Source organism: Natrix helvetica, assembly GCF_964273705.1.
Source record: "Natrix helvetica genome assembly, chromosome: 1".
Classification (NCBI taxonomy): Eukaryota; Metazoa; Chordata; class Lepidosauria; order Squamata; family Natricidae; genus Natrix; species Natrix helvetica.
In genome coordinates this window covers 195,456,092-195,472,411 of record NC_138548.1, presented here as the reverse complement: position 1 = coordinate 195,472,411, position 16,320 = coordinate 195,456,092, and the positions used below count along the sequence as shown (strand labels likewise).

The following is a 16,320-nucleotide window of genomic DNA, read 5'->3' as shown; positions in this document are numbered from 1 at the left end:
AGCTCATTAAGTAAGTAATAATTCCTTATAAAAGAGTGTTACAGATTAGATGAAATTTATGCCATGAAATGTTGTCTTTTGTTTCTTGGTTTTTCTTCTTTTTACCCAAATATTAGTAAAAATGAATTGATAATTTCCTGAATATAAGAATATTCAGTAAGAAATAAAATAAATAAGAAATATTAAAATGTCAAATACTTTCATTCCCGCATTTGGTGTATTTAGAGTATCTACTAGCACTATTCATTTTCTTTGTGAAGAAGATATATTTATAACTACTGTAGGAGAATTGTCATGATCAAGCATTAAGTTGTGTATTGGGTCTTTCCTATGAACTGCATAGCTCATGACAAAGTATTAAGCGGATAAATCAACTCACCTCTTTTTGAAATCTGTAAAGCAGCATGGATTGTGCTATAATTTGTACTGCCAGAGTTTTAGGGGAAAAAACTGTAATAAGATATTTCTTTTCTCTTTCTCTCAATCTATATACTACTAAAACTCTCCTATATGCATGTAACTTTCAATTAAGTAAAACAGGACATCGTAGGTAACAATATTCAAATTAACATACCTCCAATGGACTAACTTTGAAAAATTCATCCAAATCTGGATTCTGTTACTGCTGTGATTGAAATTTGGCAAAGTTGTGGCCTTTTCAGCACTGCCACACTGCTGCGGTCAGCCGTAATCCCATGATTGTCATTTCCAATGCTCTCTGCCAGCTTCCCACAAGGAAAGTTGATAGGGAAGCCAAAAGGATGTTAGAAGTAACTCCTGCTCTCATTGTTTTTTTGCTCACCCATGATCATTGTGTTTCTCTGTTTAGCTTAGGAAAGCTAAACTAGTTTAATAATGATAACTTGGAATACAGCTCAGGACTATGAAGTTCCTGAGATAAGAGAGTGTAACATTTTATGGAACCTCTGAGGGTTGATCATGGTACATGGAATCTTGAATAACTTAAAACTATGTCGGTATTGATTTAATGCATAAATGCTGTTTGGCTTTCTCCAATCATACTCATTTCTTTACAGGTATTTAAAGCGGTTCAAACTCATGAAGCCAAAGGTGTTGAGGAGCTGGTGCCGACAGATTTTAAAAGGGCTACATTTTCTGCACACAAGGACTCCTCCTATCATCCATCGTGATTTGAAATGTGACAACATCTTCATCACAGGACCTACTGGTTCAGTGAAGATAGGGGACTTGGGACTTGCCACCTTAATGCGCACTTCATTTGCGAAGAGTGTTATTGGTGAATATACCGTAAATGTGTTTGGTATTTCTATGGGGCCACTACTTGTGCCATGTCTCTTTGGCATCTATAAAGACAGGAATCTGCAATGCCATAAGTCAAAGTTGCTTTACACTATATAGTTATTAGAATATTCCAAAGTCAAAAGATGTCAAAAGATTAAAAAAGACATCAAGCAGTGGGAAATATAGTGATAGTGCTTTTAACCTGCAGTCACAACATAAAATATATAAAGAGCTTTTTCAAAGAGAAAATTTTCTCCCCCATGTCTAATATAGTAGATTAGCATAGAGTAACCACTAGGCCAGCGATGGCGAACCTTTTTTGGCTCGCATGCCACAAGTGGGGGGAGCGTAGGGGGGTCGTGTGCGAGCGTGCCGCACCCATAATGCAACGCGCGACCCCCCCAGTGCGCATGCGCACACAACGCGCGACCCCCCATTTTTACATGCTTTTTTCGCCCTCCCCAGGCTCCAGAGGCTTTATAGGAGCCTGGGGAGGGCAAAAAGAGCCTCCCCCGCCCCCCCGGAGGCCCTCCGGAGGCTTCAGGGACCGTCCGGAGGCTTCCCTGAAGCCTTCGGAGCGCTCAAAAGGATCCTCCGAGCAAACTGGAAGTGACTTCTGGGTTGCTCAGAGGGTCGTTTTAAGTGCTCCAAAGGCGTCAGGGAAGCCTCTGGATGGTCCCTGAAGCCTTCGGAACGCTTAAAATCACCCTCCGAGCAAACCGGAAGTGACTTCCGGTTTGCTCAGAGGGTGGTTTTAAGCGCTCCGAAGACGTCAGGGAAGCCTCTGGACGGTCCCTGAAGCTTGGAGGGTTGTTTTAAGCATTCCGAAGGCTTCAGGGAAGCCTCCGGACGGTCCCTGAAGCCTCCGGAGGCCCTCTGGGAGGGCGGGGGAGGCTCTTTTCACCCTCCCCAGGCTCCTATAAAGTCTCTGGAGCCTGGGGAGGGCGAAAAAATGGCTTTTAAAAAGGTGAACTCAGCTGGCCAGCGCTCGCATGCGTGCCATAGGTTCGCCATCACTGCACTAGGCACATTCAGTCTTAATTGGACTGTTTGGATTTTTTCCCCTCTGAAATTCTTTTCTTTAAAACAAAGATAGATGATAGATAGATGGATGGATGGATGGATGGATAGATCAAATCAAATCAAATCAAATCAAATCAAATCAAATTTTATTTGTTAGCCGCACCCTCTCCAGAAGGACTCGGGGCGGCGTACAATAAAAAACACATAAAATATACAAATATAAACAGTACATATACATATACATATGCATGGAGGAGGTAAACAGATGAATAAAATAGAATTAAAATTTCAATTTAAAATCCCCTCAATTAAGATACAAAATACACAATTAAAAAAACCCGTCAGGAGCGATATGGTAAAACTATGGTTGAGCCAGGCCAGCTACTTGGAAGAGGTGGGTCTTGAGCTTTGCACGGAAGGAGCGGAGGTCAGAGGTAGTCCTGATATCAGGAGGGAGGTCATTCCACAGGGCTGGGCCCGTCACAGAGAAGGCTCTGCTCCTAGGCGTCGCCCCCCGACACTGTCTGGTAGACGGCACCTGGAGAAGTCCCTCTCTGTGCGAGCGAATTGGTCGCAGGGATGTATGGGGCAGGACACGATCCCGCAAGTAACTAGGTCAGATGATAGATAGATAGATAGATAGATAGATAGATAGATAGATAGATAGATAGATGATAGATAGATAGATAGATAGATAGATAGATAGATGATAGATAGATAGATGATAGATATCCTGCTTCAGCAAGTGCTACTTACTGTTTGCTTGTAGGTAAGAATCTATGCTTGGAGAATGAATTCTTTATTAATATATTGAATATTACAACATAGAAATAAGAAGCTCTTGAGAAATATTCATTGAGTGACCACAATCTAACTCTAATAACAAATTGGTCTTTCTCATCTTTTATTTCAGGAACTCCTGAATTCATGGCTCCTGAGATGTATGAAGAACATTATGATGAGTCGGTGGATGTCTATGCTTTTGGAATGTGCATGTTAGAGATGGCAACTTCTGAATATCCATATTCTGAATGTCAGAATGCAGCTCAGATCTACAGAAAAGTAACCAGTGTAGGTGCACAATTAACTTCTTCAAGAGAGCAAACCTGTATAAGATGGGCCTAAAGCAAATAAGCCTATTGGGCTAAACCTGTGTTAGCTAAACCTGTTGTCATGCAAAGCAACTACAGACTTATTCTAGTATTTTCTAGATTTTTCTAGATTTTGTTAATTTATTGTAGAGTAATCTTTTCCATTGTTTCACTCCCTGAAAAAAATACAAATTGCTATTTGATACTCAAATGGCAGAATGCATAAGTTAAGCTTGTATTTTTTAAATTTACTGTCCTAAGCCAAAATGGAACAGAAGCAAACCACATTTCTAACCAGCTTTTGTCTGAGCACCAATCATTGCTGCTCCCTTTTCTGAAAGTTTACCAACTGCCTTCCTAAAGTCACTATTGAATCAACAACTAACCCAACAGCTCTCTGCTTGTTCTTCTGCCAGCTGGCACAGATTCTTTCATAAAGAGATCTTGAGTAATAACCAAGGGCTTTGTTTCAGGCTTCATAGTCCTTTCTTCTTTGACTATTGTGTACATCTTATTTTGCTGGTATAATAATCAAAATGTACCAAATAGAATTTATGAAACTGGACAAGGCAGTTATTATAAAACAGTAGGATTCTGCCTATTTTTGCTGAAGTTGTTCCTCTATGTTGGTTTTATTTATTAAATCTTATGATATTTCCCAGCTGGGTTTCAAAAGGAAACACTTCCAGGAAAATTCTATTAACAGACACTGTCTTGTGCACTCTGCTAAGACAGTCTCCTATACAGGTTGCATTGTCCTGCAATAATTTATTTCAGTGTGACCTACAAAAAAAATCCCTCCTGGTAGATTGTATCCCACAGGTTAGAATACTTTTTTCCTAACTGTGCTGCTGTTAATGACTTTTGAATTCTTTTGAAAGAAATGCCTTGCTTTATTTCATAAGTATATTTTATGTATGTGAGAAGTACATATGTAACTATTTCCAAAAAGGGATAATCAGGGGTCCCCAATTCCCAAGCAGCGGATCGTTACAGTGGGTGAGCAAGCAAAGATTCATCTGTGCATGTGCCTGATCTAGGTTGTATGCAAAACCATCCCACCCCAATTCATGGAAGACATTACTTTCTTTCAAAACCAGTCCCTGGTGCCAGAAAGGTTGGAGATTGCTGTATTATACCATTACACTGGAATAACTACTCATCTGTACAATGGGCAGGTTTTTTTTTTTTACATTTTCAATATTTGATAGGTAAAGGCAATGTACTCTCAAATAAAAATGCATATTTATCTCTTCTGAAAGGGCAATATGTGTGTAGATACATATCCCCCACTCCCATGTAGAGTTAAATTCAGTTTTAAAAACCAAATGTATGATACTTTTTCAGAAGGAATTAGTAAAAGCCATCAACTTAAAAAATAAGGAAAATCATGTCATATTAACAAAGATTCATGTTCCAAAAAAATTCAGAGCACTGCATTCATTTGGATCCTTTTCAGTCAGATCTGATTTTTAGAAATAATACCTGACATTTAAAGGAAGGGAGCTATTGATTCAGGACAGACTGAAATGTTTTGTTTTAATTTATGTACATATATGTGTGTGTGATAGCTAAAACTATTTCTACTATATTGGCTGCTTAAAGGGCTTGTATTTGTAACCTTGGGAATTTTCCATAATTCTGTACAACTCTAGAAGAGAAATATTCTGTGTAATTTTGCTAATTACCATGTCTCTTCTCTTCTAGGGCATTAAACCTGCTAGTTTTAATAAGGTGACAGACCCAGAAGTAAAAGAGATCATTGAATGTTGCATTCAGCAGAACAAATCTGAAAGGTGGGCAGATCCGTTTTGTGTCTCTACTTGCTTTGAATTGTGCAAATTAAGAGATAGTGTTAATAGCAATTTGTTGGTATAAGGGAAAAAATCTGATTAAGCAAAACATTTGTGCTTTAAACATGTGTGAAAGTCCTTTTGAAGTCAAAGAGAATGAAACTCATGAAGCTATATAGCAAATGGGATGTGCCTGGCTCATTTCCCCAAAGTATGACTGTTACAACATATATAAGGAAAATATTGCAGAAACACAGAATCAGTCAAAATGAAGATTCTTGATTTTGTCTAGTTTTTATACAGTGAAAAAATGACGGAATTAGATATTATGTTGGAGTTTAAAATCTTATCCATTTACCTTTTCCCTGTAACAGAGAGAAATGCAATGTCTACTTGAATCACTCCAAAAAGGACTGTTACATTGGAGATCTGTTGCTTTAATTTATTAATCCTTAGTAATAGAGAAGGAGATGCAGGAAACATTAGTCTATCTCTCCTCTCCCTCAGTAACTTGATCTCACTTCTCGTGCCTTTCCCTAGCCTCAGTCATGGTCAATAGCTCTCTTTCCATTTGGTCAGATGATGATGGCACATTTATAGAAAAATAAATGTTTTTGAAACATTTATTTGAAACATTTATACATTGGTTTGAAAGCAGTCCCAAACATCCATGATCCACAGTATCCACTGTCTTTGAAAGCTAAGTCCGTGTACTTGTGGCTCAGCTTCAGTATATCTGAAGTTTCAGCGAAATCTTTACAAAAAAAAGAAAAAGAAATTCAGTGGAATTATGTGTTTCTCCTTTTGCAGAAATTTCTGGTTTACCATCCATCCTGGGCTTCAAAGTTTTTAAGGGAGATGATATCTTAATTGCTTTTCAGATTCTTCTAAAAAAAAAAAAAAGAGCTAATATTTGATCAGAAATTCACACATCATAGAATAAGGGATGGGTGAAGGAGGAGAATGGATGGATGCAGGAGTGGGTTCCTACCGATTTAGCAACCGATTCACTGAGCGTGCACTTTGTGTGCGCAGTTTACAGAATACTTACATTTTGAATTGCTGCTTGGGAAGGAAAACAGCTGAGGCGCAGCAATCCACTGTGCCGCGTGACTCAGCTGAGAAGATAAAGGTAGGTAAAGTGCAGGGGCGGGCAGGCTGACCCAGTTGCTCATGGGAGCGAACCAGTTCTCTCCCAGCCGATCTTCAGAGCTACAGGTTCGCCCGAACTGGTCCAAACCGGTAGAATCCCACCCCTGGATGGATGGCTGTTTCTTCACTATTATTTGTCCACAGAGTGCCGCCTGGCAGCCCTATTTAAGGTCACCTGGTACTGCCTAAGGAAGAAGGGCTTGGATGAACATTTACAGGGCCATGTGGCAGAATTTGTCGAGCACCTGATGCATAAAATCAATTCATTCTCAGTTGGAGTAAATCCATTAGAGATGCTCAGGATCAAGGTCAGCAGTCCGACCTTGTTGGATATGAGGAAGTAAAAAAAAGTCCTTGAGGTTGTTAGTGCCATTATTTGTTCATTAGATCTTTACCTAACCTAGTTGGTAAAAGCCTTCAGAAGAGTGACTTGCAGGCGGATCCAGGCAATAATTAATACATCACTGCTGCAGGAGGTGTTCCTGGTACTATTTAAGGAAACTTTGATCTGTTTCCACCTTGAGAAATCTTCACTGGATCCCACTTGTTTGGACAATTTCCATCCACTTTCCTTTGTTCCCCTTTTTAGGAAGTTGGTGGAAAAAGTGATTGTGCTACAGCTTCAAAGAGTCCTGGATAAAACAGATTATCTGGACCCCTTTAAATGAGGTTTCAGGCTTGATTGTGGGACAGAGATGGCATGGGTTGCAGTTGGGGAGCAGAATGGGGCTACTGCATCCATCCTTGCTTTTCTCGATCATTCAGCAGCTTTCAAAACCATCAACCGTGGTATCCTTTTGGGCCAGCTGCAGGAGCTCGGACTGAGCAGTGTAGTATTAGGTTGGTTCAGCTCTTTTCTTCAAGTTGGTTCCAAACAGTATTGATAGGGAGTGAGACGTCCACTCCATGACTCTCTCTGCATCTTTTTAACACCTACATGAAACCACTTGGTGAGATCATCTAATACCATAGGGAGAGGGATCATCAATATGCAGATGATATCCAACTTTATATCCCTCATCTGTGGTTACCCAAGTTTCATGTATTGTGGCTGCCCCCTTGCAGTACCTGGAGGCTGTGGGGCTTTTGGATGGGGGCTTCAACCTGTTAAAACGGAGTGGCTGTGGGTTCAAGGGTGCTTGGGATCTGGGGGATTATCGTATTTAGTTGGGTTGATGGGTTTGCACTACCCCAGGCAGACCGGTATGTAATCTGGGGGGTTCCTAGACTTGTGACTCTTTGTCTACAAGTAGGTGACAGTTGAGCATAGAAGAGCCTTTTGCAACTTCATGTTGTGTGCCAGTTGCACTCTTTCCTGGATTGTGAGACCCCACATTGTGAGAATGTGCAGTCATTCATGTTCTGATCATCTCTCAGTTGGAGTACTGCAACACACTCTACATAAGCTATCCTTGAAGAGCATTCAGAAGCTACAAGCGGTGCAGAATGCAGCAACACAGACACTTTTGGAGGCCCGTTGGGTGGCACATGAGACACCACTATTACACAAATTGCACTGGCTGCTGTTTGCTTCTGGGTCCAATCCAAAGTCTCAATCTTTAAAGCCTTGTATAGCATGGGCCCAAGGTATCTGAGGAGCCATCTCATCCTAATGGGATTTGCTTGCCCTACTCGTTCCTGGAGAAAAGGCCTACTTTGCTCTTGTCTTCCAAAGAGAAAGTATAATAATTTTGAAAAGAAACACTCAGCAATTACAGTAATACATGTTTGGGATAATACCAAAGGCACATTCAGTCATCTTTCATAACTGTCTCATGTTAAATATATTCTATTTCAGGCTCTCCATCAAAGACCTCTTGAACCATGCTTTCTTTGCGGAAGACACAGGACTCAGGGTGGAGCTGGCAGAGGAGGAGGAGGATGGGCTGCATTCCTCTTTGGCTTTGAGGCTTTGGGTAGAAGATCCCAAGAAGCTGAAAGGAAAGCACAAAGACAATGAGGCAATAGAGTTCAGTTTCAATATGGAAACAGATATCCCAGAGGAAGTGGCTTGTGAAATGGTGGGTGTTTATGGTCACTGCTTTGCTTCTTCCTCCAGCAGCTTCTCTTGCCTTATGGTATATACATCATCCGGGGGGGGGGGGGAGTATTTATAAGTGTTACTCTCAAAATTGAGAAATCTCCAATTTATAAAAGAGCTACAGTTAGAAAACTGCTCCTAAAAACTGATGTAAAAGGGGGAAATGGAATTTGGATAAAAGTCATGTGCAGGGAAAGGAAACCTACTTACCTTTGCTGCTTCCCTGACTTAATAGCTTTCTTCTCCTTGTCAAGACTATTCTAGTCGAGCTGTAATTTTCTGTTTGCATGTGGGGGAAGCATGAAGTATCCCCATTTTCCCCCCTCCTTTTTTTTGCAGACTGGAAGAATTATAAAGAATTAAATTGATCCATTTATATATATATTCTACCTTTTGCAGTTTTGTTTTATTATCTTTTAGCTTAGGGTTATAAGCGATCTTGTTAATTATTGTGGAAGGTAAGTTATAAATTATGGATAAATGAATAAATTAATTTAGATTCACAAAGATGTATCATGCTGAGGCTGCTAATTGTATTGTAATATCTAGAATACAAGTGCTCCATTCAATCTCCTATTCACTGATGCTTTGAACTTTATTTACAAGGCATGGTTCTTTTAGGATACCTCATAGGTTAAGAAGGGCTATAGGGGCAGGTGGAAACTTTTCTTTTTCATATATATAACTTCTATTCCAACTTTTAAACAAGAAGATAAAAGCTTACACAAACTTAGAAAGTATAAAAGAAAAAAGGGAAATAAATAAATAAAATAAAATATAAAATGTAAGAAAATAAAATAGAAAAGAAAGAAAGTAAAAATATAAGTGGCTTCCGGTATTTGTCATAGCAGTTATAAGTATGAAATATGTTGACCTTTCTCTGTAAGGTTACATACATCATGTTGCTCTTCTTTCTCTAATCTATCCTGTTTAATCATCAAAACCATTATCATATTCATTTTGCTCATTTTTACACAAAATGTCCGTAAGAGGCTTCCAGTGAGCAATAAATGTAATAATGTCTTTTCTCTAATCAAATGAATTAATTAATCCATCTGTCAACTTCACTAACAATTTCTCAATAATAGGTCTTTCAATGACTGCACATATTGTAATCTTTCAATCATTGTGCATATTGTAATCTCGGTACTGTGATCACATATTGTAATAATTTGCCATGCCTTTTTTTGTGACTGTTTATCCTAAAAAAAAAAAGTTTGAGCATTTCCAACATATGTTTGACATCACTTTATACCTTCTCAGGGAATTTCTCTGGCGTCATGTATCAATGATAAATCATTTTATAAGCATTCTCTTTGAGATCAAAACACAATGTAGATTTCAACCCTTTTAACCATATACTTTCCCATTGTTCCATCTGTATATTATAACCAAATTTCTTAAATCCTGGAATATCAGCCATTTATCTTTATCTGCCATTTCTCTTCTTAACGTATACCTTATAAGTTTCTTTTTTAATCTTAACTAGCATAATTCACTGATCTTATCTTATATTTCTGTTCAATACCTGAAGAGCTGAAATGAACAAAGTTGGAGACAGTGCACATCCTTATCTTGCCTTTTTTAAACCTCACAAGATTTTATTAATTCCCATTAACAATTATTTGTGCTTTCTAAGAAGTATAAATCAACCTTACTCATTTAGTAAAATTATATTCAAGTTTCATATGTTCCAGAACACTAAACCAAAAATCCACTTCAAAGCCTTCTTTGCATCTAAGAATATCAGTGCAGCTTGTTTTTCATTATGTTGCTCCAAATATTTCTACATGTTCAAAGTGTTTCTAGTATTATCTTGCGATTCTTTTTTAGGTTAAAAAATATTTTTTAAAATTATTCTCAACCTTTCAGCCAAAATCATAGTAAACAATTTATAATCATTATTCAGTAATCATATTGGTTGATTGTTTCTTGTTAAAGTCAAATTTTACCCCTTTTTAGGTATTGTTATATTAGCCTCCTTCCAGCTATCAGGAATCTTTCTATATTGCAAAATAGTACTCGTCATCTGTTGTAAAGTTTGTAAAAACTCATTTTCAAAACATTTGTAATAAGGGGCAGCAGCCCATCTGTATTAGGTATCTTCCCTGTTTTAATGTTCTTGAAAACTTCATATAGTTCCCTTTTTGTTACAGAGAATTTATCTCTGTTATTCTGATAGTACAATATTTTTTTCTTGAAACTTTAATATCATTTCCTTTTTCTTTTCTCAGCTTGTGTGCCAACCATCTCCTCAGTTTATATGGAAATTTCATAGTTCATCTTTATTTCAATCTCTCTCACTCTTAACATACATAATTGCCTCTGCAAAAGCTTAATTTAATTAGTGATCATCTCTGGAGATTTTTTAAATTTTTCACCCATTTTTGTCTCATTCAGAATCATTTGCATTTTCTCTTGCCTTTTCTTTTAAGTTTCATTATTGTGTTGTAAAAAATTACTTGCATTTCAGTCATCCTTCCTTCTCTACCTTTATTAAGATTATTCTCAAAACTTTCTATAGTCTTCTACCACCATTTCTTTTACCAATAACATTTCATTCAATCTCCACCTAAGAGACTGGTCTGATTCTCCTCGGTGAATAAATGTTTTCCTCACCATGGCACTGAAGCCAAGCTAAGCTTTAGTCAAATCTTGGTTACAATGTTTTGAGGTTAAAATAAGCAAGATACTGTATTACTATGAACAGTCTCTACTTTCCTCCTTTTATTTTGTTTCTTTTTATCATCCCGTGCTTAAGAAAAGAAAAAATGTGTTTAGACTGTAGATTCTTCATTTTGCTTCATTGTTGCCTTGGTTTTGTTTTTATAAAACATTTGGCCACAGAGGAATCTTGACAAATCACAGCTGATGTTACTGAAAGGAGACATGGCAATGCATCTGTTCATTTCATATAAAATATATGCAGGCAGAAGGCTACTGCTTAAACATCACCCACCCACCATCCAACTGTGAAGTTTTGTAAGTGGTCCCATGATCCCTTGTCTTATGGAATGGATCTTTAATGCATTTGTGGATCCTTTTTCTGTTTTTCTCTTTCTTTGGGGGGTAGATTGGATTTACAGACCTTGCTCAGCAGATGACAGTTAAGACTCTCTCTTTCAATAGTTCCATTTAACACAAAAGCAGTGCTTGAATGCTTTCTTTGATCAGTGTTTTCATGTTTAAGCCATCGTGCACTAGTTTGCATGTAAAACAAAGCTGTAAATAATGGATATGCAATAAGCTAAGAATAAACAATTGAATAACATAAGAAATTGCAAATGGAGCATACCATTATGTAGAATCCTGGTCAGTATGTCCCAGAAATGCCTTATGAATTTTTCAATTATGTGGCAAGTAATATTCGGCACGTTGCAGATGTGGTCTGCAACGTTAGGGTGGTCTATTTGTTATACTTTTGTAGTGGTTGTAGAATATTACATGTTTTGTTTAATAAGTTCTAAGCAGTTACAATTGAATGACTGATCTACTACAGGTAGTCCTCGACTTAGTGGCCACAATTGAGCCCAACATTTCTGTCGCTAGATGAGATGGTTGTTAAGTGAATTTTGCCCTGTTTTATTACATTTCTTGCCACAGTTGTTAAGTGAATCACTGCAGTTGTTAAGTTAATAACACAGTTGTTAAGGGAATCTGGCCTCCCCATTGACTTTGCTTGACACAAGGTTGCAAAAGATGATCATATGATCCCAGAAAACTGCAGCCATTGTAAATACGAATCTGTTTGCCAAGTTTCTGAATTTTGATCACTTGGCCATGGTCGTAAGTATGAAAAATTGTCATAAGTTACTTTTTTCAGTGCTGTTATAACTTTGAATACTTACTAAATGAACTGTTATAAGTCAAGGGCTACCTGTAATTGTTCTAAGAAAGCTGAACTAAAAAAAAGTAAGGTTTTGTGGAATAAATATTCAGTGATGATGATGGGAAAAGAAGAAATTGTCATAATATAATAGCAACCCATTTTCAGTATTGAAAAACAGAAAGCAGTTTTGCTACCAGATCAGCTCTCAACTGAATCAGCAAAGCTGGATCTTTGCTAGGCAAACAGGACAAAGAAACTGCAAAGTAACTCAGAGGTGAACAAAATTGGAAAATAAATTGGTACTACAAATCCGGACCATCAGAAAGGAGATTTCAGCCTTTTGGAAGTTCTATCACTAGCTATTGGAGAGAAGACAACATTTTGACTTGAAAGATAATAAATGAACCTGTTTGAAGTTTATTAAAATAGCCTTGAACCCTATAGTGGCAGTGTCTGCAAAATTGAAAGAATGGCTCAGCAGAAAAAAGAAACTATAACATTGCAAATGATTATGTTTGAAATTCAAAATCTATTAGTTGTGACAGAGAGAATTGAAAAGAGATTGGAGAATATGGAATACAAAACAGAAAAATCTGATGGAGAAACTGAGGATGTTTACCAAATGAAGAAAGTGGAGGACAGAGTTCAAAAGATGGAAGAAAAAAATGAGCAGAGATAAGAAAACTGTGGATACTGACAACGAAGTGAGCGTGGTTGGTAATGGCAAGAGCGGAATATGGAAAGGGGAGATAGATGGATTGGAACTCTACCCCAGACTTCAAAGCATAGAAGAAGAAAAGAGAGAAAAATTGACGGAGATAAGGAGAGAAATCTTGAAAGAAGCACCAGTGATAACCAAAGATAAGATGATGGAAAGAGCAGATGATGGATTTTGAGCTTTTATGAGATACAAAAGGAACAACATGTTGCCAAGAGAAGTTTATACAAGATTTATTAAGAAAGTAACTAGAACATTAATGCTACAAATGGCAAAAGATATAAGACTGTACTATTACTGGAAAGATACAGGTTGATGCAATGAAAATCTATAATAAAAAATTAAGCTAAATTTAGTTTACTAGTAGTATGTATAAAATGAAGTGACAATAGCTATAGTTAAATGATTAAATCCTATTCTAGATTTTGAATATTATATATAAAAGGATGTAAAAACAATTATAGTCAAATTAAGGTTGAGATATAATAATTGTGATATACATGAATATAGGTGAATTTAAAATATGCGATTTGGTATGAAAAGCAGGTGGTGACTATGGAAGAGATGCATGGAAATACTGTAACCAACTGACACACTTTCTACAATTTGTAATGGAAGATGTTTTTTTTATGTTTGTCCTTGTTCAAAAACAAATAAAAATTGTTTAAAAAAAAGAAAGGGGATTTCAAATGAATATATTCCATATTTTAAAAAGAAATTCCCAGAATGAATGATTACATAAGACGTGCTAATGGATCTGCATTGTGTCACGGCAAAGCAAGATTTTCTCTGATACTGAGTTGAATGGATTGCAAACAATAACTCGGTGTTAACTGAACAAGCTGAAATTACAGATGCTGTGAACTCTGGACAACTAATAACGAATGAAGTTATGAAAACCACAAGAATATAATATAATTCTGATCTTGGGAAATAGAAATGTTGCAGCTCACCAATCAGTATATCAATTGGCTAAGAAAAAAAAAAGTCAAATGAGTCATAAAGAATATTCCTAACATTAAAGCAAGCGACGTTGGTTTCTTTACAATCTTTGTTTCTCCTGCTTATTTACCTAAAATTAACCAATATTTGTTTTACAAAAGTCTAGAAACTTGCCAAGAAAAAATAAGTGCAAATCCTTATAAAGAAAAAAAAACACATATTAGAACATTTATGGAAAACAATATAGTAAAAGCACCTTTAAAAAAGCACAATAGATTAACAGAACTGGAAAAGCAATTGTTAGGTAAGCAATGGAAAATGTACTGAGAACAAAATAAATGGTTCAGATACCAATTAGAAAGATTGAAAATTAGTGCTCGCCCAAAAAAAATGAACTACATGATTTTTGGCTCAAAAGTCAAGTTTGACAAGTCTTTACTCCAGGTTCGCACACAGCTGAATGATCTGCAAACAATAAAGAATGAGTGACATCTGGAACAGATTTCTTGTATAGAAAAGCAAGGGGGGGGGGAACCTATTCCTGACAGCTTCAAGCTTATGTCTTGCCTGCAAACAACACTCAAATTGCTTACTGAAAATATTCCAAGTCTAATATATGATAATTTGAAAGAAATTGTAATAGTCTCAGTGGAACACAAGGGGACTTTTTATCATTTGTGTGGCCCCCCAAATCAATTTTTGATTGACAAAAAGAAAAAAAACCCACCTTTTTATGGCCTAACATAGAAAGCCGTTTGATGGATTCTTTCATACCTGGGTTTAAAAAATTGAAAGTTTTTGGAAACAACAGAAATATTGGAAGATTGCCAAAAATATCAGTGGGTTCTTGAATGTCTTGGGGATAAGAAGACCAATTATCACCATTATTCTTTGTACTGGCAATGTTCCTCTCACAAACAACTGGAACAAAATTGATTGTGGATACCAAGTTAAAGAGCAAAGGCCAAAAATAAACCATTTGCTTTCTATAGATGATCCAAAACTATAACATAAATCAAAAGTTGAAATCAAGTCAACTTTGTCCATATATTCAGTGAGAACATAGGAATAAAATTTGACTTGGATCTGGCAATTAAAGAAGGCAAAATTATAGAAGAAGAAAGGCTACCACAATGAGTGGAACTATCATTAGACACCTGGCGCCTAAAGAAAAAGAAAAATACTTAGGATTAATGGAACCTTCTGATTTATTGCATGACCAAGTTTTAAAAGCCCTCTAAGCTGAAATTATATCCCTGAGCAGGTCAAGAGTCTCAGAAGAGACCCTGTCTACTTTTTGGGGCTGCATAGGAGAAGTTCTGGTGGAGAATAGTATTTTCATATTTTAAGATTGAAGTCAGCCTTGCAGGGTAAACCAAATAGAAATCACAACCAGATGAGCTAATTCTACTTTATCATAAAGCTTTGTTGTTAGTTGCGAAGTCATGTCCGACCCATTGTGACCCCATGGACAGCATTCCTCCAGGCCTTCCTGTCCTCTACCATCCTCTGGAGTCCATTTAAGCTCATGCCTACTGCTTCAGTGACTCCATCCAGCCACCTCATATCATAAAACTACATTGACATAATCTTGCAAGTCTCAAAGTATAATCCCCCCCACCACACACACTCCCAATCTCCTATACAGACTGAGATACTGGAGATTGCCCTATCCGCTATCCAGCTGTAGGCTATGCTATCACTTATCTAGTAATTCCCTTGATGGTATCTCTTTGCCATATATCTTTATAATAAAGCAACTTTAGAAGAAAAAGAACACAGTCAAATGATTATATCAGGGAATGCAAAGAGTTCTCACAAACGAAGGCAAAGAGTTTTCCTTACAGAAGTTGTAGGTATAGGCTCTTGAAAACAACAAAAAACAAATTAAAATACAGGGAGAAAAGTAATTCAGTTGGATAGATAACTAGAAAAGCAAACCACTCCATTGATAGTATGTGCATGATACTGAAGGAAAATTTGATCAAAATCTAACATGTTTGTGCCTGGAATCTAGAACATTTAAAAAAGAAACAGAAGGAATAATCGTGGCAACTCAAAAACAAATCAATGGCAACAAAAAAAAATTGAACATATTTCCAAAATGCCGAATGGCAATTATTTAAAATTAAGAATAATATTCTAGATTGTATCTAGATTGCCGTGATAGGATTGTAAAAATTGGAATTTAAATTGGAATTTGAGGAGAAAATACAGCATTTACAGTTTGTAAATGCTACTACTCTATGACCATGTGCCTGAAAATATTTTGCAAAATAAAGAGATAAAAATTGAGGAATTTCAAATTCAATCTAGTAACCACTTAAAACATAATGCACCAGATTTTTTTTCCTGGCTTTGAGTCATTACGGATTCCTGGAAATAGTCTGGACGAGCCCATAATTTTTTCTTGACAATATTTTTGGAAGTGATTTCCTTGTGCTGAGAGAAAGTGACTAGCCCAAAGT

At 36.9% G+C, this 16,320-nt stretch overlaps 1 protein-coding gene across 6 annotated transcripts in view; it reads left to right on the top strand.

The window, feature by feature from the left end:
- Positions 1-16,320, top strand: part of LOC309386405 (uncharacterized protein) — a 131,042-nt gene that overhangs the window by 35,710 nt on the left and 79,012 nt on the right. For all 6 annotated transcript variants that reach the window (XM_081941734.1, XM_081941735.1, XM_081941737.1 and 3 more), the window contains 4 exons: positions 1,038-1,258; positions 3,200-3,357; positions 5,085-5,173; positions 8,121-8,343. In XM_081941734.1, the coding sequence (XP_081797860.1) occupies positions 1,038-1,258; positions 3,200-3,357; positions 5,085-5,173; positions 8,121-8,343 (691 nt within the window). The remainder of the gene's footprint in view (positions 1-1,037; positions 1,259-3,199; positions 3,358-5,084; positions 5,174-8,120; positions 8,344-16,320) is intronic.